Raw genomic sequence first — 5,981 nt, 5'->3', positions numbered from 1 at the left:
GAGAGGTTTGGACATTACCTAATCATTCATAACTGGGAAATGATTTTCTACTAGAATGAGAGAAGAGGTGTCTATTAGAAGACCTACTTTTCAAATCAGAAATTGCTATCCTGAATTTCAGAAGAGAACATTTATCTATTTTAAAAAACATAAAATACACCAAAATTGGAAAGCATTTGGGTGTAACCCCTTCCTTCACAAATACAAGGCAATTCAGATAATAGCTTTTAGTAATGATTTCTTAGGCTTCACAGTCTCGAGAAAGTATGATCATTGTAGTAAGAACAGGTGTAGATTTCCTTTTCAACGATTAAAACAACAAAAGTCATTTATAAAAGCTGCAGTATATCATAAGGTCTTTTGCACTGCTGCACGTTGGACTGCTGACTCCAGGGTGGGAGGTTCAAATCCACCAGCAGCTCTGACCGAAAAAGATGAGGTTATCATCTTTTGTCAAGATTTACAGCCTCGGAAATCCAATGTAGGGTTGCTCTGAAATTACTTGATGGTAGTAAGTCTGACTTTTTTGTGGGAATAAGAACTCTTAAGTAGGTCTTGCACAGATTTTAAAAGTCATTATATGGTTTTTAAATTTTTACTTCGTATCCAGGAGTTACATTTCCTAGGGTGGAATTCTCTATTATCTACTAATTGTGGTGTGCATCCCAGGTCACCTTAAGGAAGAAAAGGGGGAGGAGTGGAGCTAACATGATGACACTATGGTTTGAAGTACATTTCAAGTGATCCAACAATGGTGGAACCTTCTGGTGTCACTAACTAGATTACTAGGTAGGAAATATTTTAGAACGCTAAATCTAAATGACAAATTAATAAAACTAAGAAATCAACATGGCATTTACTTCCAATGAAGTCCTCACACCTACCTTTGCTCATCGTCTGGCCTCTTGATCAAATTGAAAAGTATGTGGAGAAGCTGATCTCGCTCTTTAGGCTCAGGATGCAGACATGCTGTGCACAGTATGAGGGGGATCAACTCCTACAGAGACATGAGGGTGAGAAAAGGGAAAGTGAAAATACATTGCACAGTAGTCTTTGTTCTGCCAGAGTACTCTTGTACTTTCAGTGTGTACTTCAAGGGAAATAAAACCTAAACAATACAAAGAACCCACTGTAATTTTGCAAAGTTGAAAACATCAAATCTGAGTGGAAGGAAATGCAATAACAATGTAATAAAGTCACTTCTGATTTTATCAGCCTTTTTTTTCTACCCAGCACTTCCCAAGGGCTCAAGAGGTTTTAGACTAAACAGCACTACTTCATGGAACAAGATGATAGAAGAACCTCTCTTTTTCTCTTTCAGTTGTTGAGTCGACTGCGACTCATGGAGACCCATATATGTCGCCCAGAGTCGAACTGTGCTCAACAGGGTTTTCACTGGTGGATTTTGCAAAGGTGAATTGCCAGGCCTTTCTTCTGAGACACCCATGGAACCTTTTCGGAAGCTACTGGACACATGAACCATAGGAACTCCAGTCATTTCAATTCTAAAAGTACAGCCAAGAAAACTCTTGTAGAAGTCAATTATATTTTACAACTTAAAATGTAACAGTGAATAAAGACAATTTTTTATTCTTTTACAAAGATAAGACAAAATCTAGTAACTTTTTACCCGGAGACCTAGGCCAATGGCTAATTGAAAAGACTATTTCCATAAGTGTGGAAATGCTCTCAGCACTCCTATAGAATGTTACTAGAAATGTTTTCTGCTAAAATAAAAATGTTTGATGGATTCTCTTCTGTTATACATTCAACATACAGAGGTAAAACGAATTTGAGCTATGCGACAGTTAAAGTTTATCACTTTCAAAGAAACACTTGCAAGTTAGTTGGTTTACAATTTAAGTAAACTAAAGTAACCATCTTTACATTAAAATATAGTACAAAGATGTTAAACTTTTTAATTTTAGAATAGATATTGAAATCTAAGAAGATTCAAAATCTGAAACTGATTAGAAAAACTGTGTTTTGACAGATATCCTCTAAGTTACACGAACAGGACTTTGCAAGTGTGTTAGAGAAATCATGTTCTGATAAGAATGATAGAAAGCTCAGCCCCACTTATCTCTAACATCAATATAATTATCCGGTATAACATTCAAGGTTGAAGGCAATCAGATGTATATAACAAGAACTAAGAAAATATTTAGGAGAACTGAAAAAATAATTTTAAACTTTGATTCTGTCATTTTTAATCATCCTGCCTGGATTTCTGTTGGTTTCAGAAGAAGTCCTGGTGGCCCTGTTGAGTAAGCCTTAGACCAGTGGTTCTCAACCTGTTGGTCACAACCCCTTTGGGGGTTGAACGACCCTTTCACAGGGGTCACCTAAGACCATTGGAAAACACGTATTTCTGATGGTCTTAGGAATCGAGACAACGATCCTCTATCTGTCTCCAGGCGGGTCCGCCCACATGCAGATACGCCCACATCCAAGTACCCGGCGTGAACACTACTACCCATGCTGCACCATGCTTCAAGACAGAATTTCATTGATTTGTCATTAGAAATAAATATTTCACAGTATATAATTACATGTTGTTTTTGTGATGAATCACTATGCTTTAATTATGTTCAATTTGTAACAATGAAAATACATCCTGCATATCAGATATTTACATGACGATTCACAACAGTAGCAAACTTAGTGATGAAGTAGCAACGAAAATAATTTTATGGTTGGGGGTCACCACAACATGAGGAACTGTATTAAGGAGGAATGGTATTAGGAAGGTTGAGAACCACTGCCCTAGACTGTTAACCTCATCAGCCAAGTCCACAAGAGAAAAAGACAGGGCTGGTGGCTTCTGTAAAAAATTTACCAAAAAAAAATTTTTTTTCCCACAAAGCCTCAGAAACCTTATACGGGGTTACTATGAGTCAGAATCAACTTTGTGGCAATGGGTGGGTGTGTAGGTTTTAGATTAGTAACTTGAAAGCAGAAGAAATAAAGGGAAAATAATTTTGTCTTGGGAATGGGAGACAATCTACATTGCTAAGTAATGTTTTTATAATCAGGGATAGTACTATTGTGCTGGAGATAGAAGACAATGTATATATTGTTAAATACTGTTTTCACCAGACCTTTAATGTGATGCATGATAGATTAGGTCTGATTCTGTAAGAGAAACACATCCACTCATACAATTAGAAAGACTTTGTTGGTGTTAAATGTTCATGTTCAACAGTATCAGAATATAAAATTACTGATACCGCAGGATTATTCTTGCTTTAGTTGAGTCCAGATAGGCTGATAGCATCTAAGAGAGGATTAACACTTGATATCTTCACGGTATCTTAATTAAAGTTGTTATTCCAGGAAGCACTGAAAAAGGGAGAAATATCTCAATGTCTGAATCCCAGGAAGAGCCCTGAAACTTTATTGGCAGACATCTATTTACTTAGTTCTTTCTCTAACACAGTGGTTCTCAATTCTCAACCTGTGGATCGTGGACACCGCAAAGGTGGCCCAATTCATAACAGTAGCAAAATGACAGTTATGAAGTAGCAACAAAAATAATTTTATGGTTGGGGGTCACCCTAACATGAGGAACTGTATGAAAGGGTTGCAGCATTAGGAAGGTTGAGAACCACTGCTCTAAGGGGTTCTTCTTTCTTAGCTCCCCTCCCTGCTCTCCCATTGTCTCCATACCTGCAATACAATTCTTGAATTCCCTCTGCCCTGCCCATTCTCTTCCTAGTCTACCACACTTAAAAGATAGCTATGAAATTTAGGTATTTGTTATCATTATATACCATACATATATCGAGCAAGGGTCCTTAAGTAGTTCATGAAAAAATTCCATTATTCTTCAATTCCATTTCCCCATATATGTTTGAAGCTACTTTGTATGTATATAATCACATATCCAAACCAAACTCAAGACCATATCAAGACCATCTGACTCACAGCGACCTTGTAGGACAGAACAGAAATGCCCCTGTGAGTTTCGCATCTGTCAACCTCTATGGGATCAGAAAGCTTCCTCTTTCTCCTACATAAACGTACGCATAAGTTGTTGTTCTTAGATGCCATTGGGTTGGTTCTGATTCAGAGCAACTCTATGTACAACATAAGTTAATACCACCTGTATCTCTACCCCATATATATCCCATGTGTATACACATGTGCACACACACACACACACACACACACTTTAAAAGACAAAGTCTAACCATTAGCATCTTTCTCCCCCAAACAAGCATACTGAATTAACTATGGTGATGTTTAATTCTTCCTTGCCTTTTATGCTCTTTTTGTTCTCTATTCAAAGAGTCGAGATATTTATGCCCCATATTAATACAGATTATCTTTTAACTGGGATTTTGTGCCAAACCAGAAACATTGGTCCAGGAGCAAAAAGAAATGCGGCCTCGATTTACCTTCTTAGAACCACAAAGTCACATATTTTCTGTGATTTTCACTCTCAACTGAAATATGTAGAGAATATGGAAAAAATACTTTACATTTGTTCTCTAGGTTCCATACCTATTGCTAATGAAACTATCAGTTTTCCCTCTAAGATCAAACGAAACCAAATCCAAAGCCATTAGGTTGATTCTGACGCACAGCAACCCTACAGAGATAGGGTTTTCCAGACTGTGAGTATTTATAGGAGTAGACAGCTTCGTCTTCCTCCCATGGAGTATCTGATGGGTTTGAACCCCTGATCTTGAAGTTAGCAGCTTAATGCCTAAACTATAGCATCTCAAACTGATCCACTGCATTGTTTTCATTACTCTTTTTATATGTAAATGGAGGAAAGCCATTTGTCAGCCATTTCTTTTAACACTATAGTTCTGTAGTTTTCAGACAGCCCACACCCTGAATTCTTTAATTTAGGAAAATTATTTTTTTTCTACTTATATAAATAATGGCTAGTAACAATATAACAGAGGTGTGCAATTGGGCAAGGCTAGCAGTTAAAATTTTCTCCTGTGGGAGAAAAATGAGGCTGTCTGCTCCCAGAATGACATAAGTCTTAGAAACAAGCAAGTTCTATTCTACCCTCTAGGGTCCTTATGTATCATAAGAGACCGGATGGCAGCCATTTGTTTTGATTGCTGGCTGAAAAAAGTAACAATATATGTAAAGTCAATGCCAATCATTTTAGTCGGCATTTTAACCAAAGGAGAATTGGCAGTGGTTAATTTGACATGAAAGCTGGGTAAAAACTGGAGACTGAACCACTTGTTCAGTCATACTAGCACTCTGAAACGTATCTGATAGTGATCTTTTGACATTACAGGTCAAACACACACACCTCTCGGTGGCCATGGCACTATTCTCCACCTACCATACACCCACGGATGTTACTTATCTCCTAGAATGTAATGGTTTTCCTTGGAATCCTATGAATATGTATAACTTTCTGTTAGGCATAAAAATTAAAATAAGTCTCTGTTCAGGGAACGGGATAGGTTTGTGCCAGCGGTCTTTGCCAGCATGCTGGAAACAAAACGCTACCAGTCACACCTCTCATCCTTCATCCTGCAACACAGAAGCAATACCCGTAACTGGAAATTACACTTAAGTCCAGTATTAGACATTCAAGCTGAGTAATCTTCATTTGATTTACCCTATGCTCTATGTAAAAAAAAAAAAAAATCACTGTTACCTATGTTTCAGAGATTCTACAATTCATAAAAATATCTTTAATTCAGTTGGAAATGGTTTTGTTTAAATCAAGAGTACTTTAATGAAGACAAATGGGTGCATAAGCAAAAGTGGTGAAGAAAACTGATGGTGCCTGGCTATCAAAAGATATAGTGTTTGGGATCCTAAAGGCTTAAAGGTAAACAAGCAGCCATCTAGCTCTGAAGCAAAAGCCCCCATGGAAGAAGCACACCAGCCTGTGTGATCAAGAGGTGTCAAAGGGATCAGGTATCAGGCACCAAAGAACAAAAATCAAATCATTGTGAATGAGAGGGAGTGCAGATTGGGGACCCAAGACCCATCTGTAG

At 37.6% G+C, this 5,981-nt stretch overlaps 1 protein-coding gene across 1 annotated transcript in view; it reads right to left on the bottom strand.

Annotated features, from left to right (window-relative positions):
• The window catches only part of RELCH (RAB11 binding and LisH domain, coiled-coil and HEAT repeat containing), a 121,701-nt gene that overhangs the window by 62,167 nt on the left and 53,553 nt on the right, over window positions 1-5,981 (bottom strand). Inside the window, exon 12 of the mRNA XM_045296067.1 lies at window positions 884-997. Coding sequence (XP_045152002.1) covers window positions 884-997 — 114 coding nt within the window. The remainder of the gene's footprint in view (window positions 1-883; window positions 998-5,981) is intronic.

This window comes from Echinops telfairi, unplaced genomic scaffold, assembly GCF_000313985.2.
Source record: "Echinops telfairi isolate 266 unplaced genomic scaffold, ASM31398v2 ScPeMD7_7400;HRSCAF=8409, whole genome shotgun sequence".
Taxonomy (NCBI): domain Eukaryota; kingdom Metazoa; phylum Chordata; class Mammalia; order Afrosoricida; family Tenrecidae; genus Echinops; species Echinops telfairi.
This window is presented reverse-complemented; position numbering and strand designations above follow the sequence as displayed.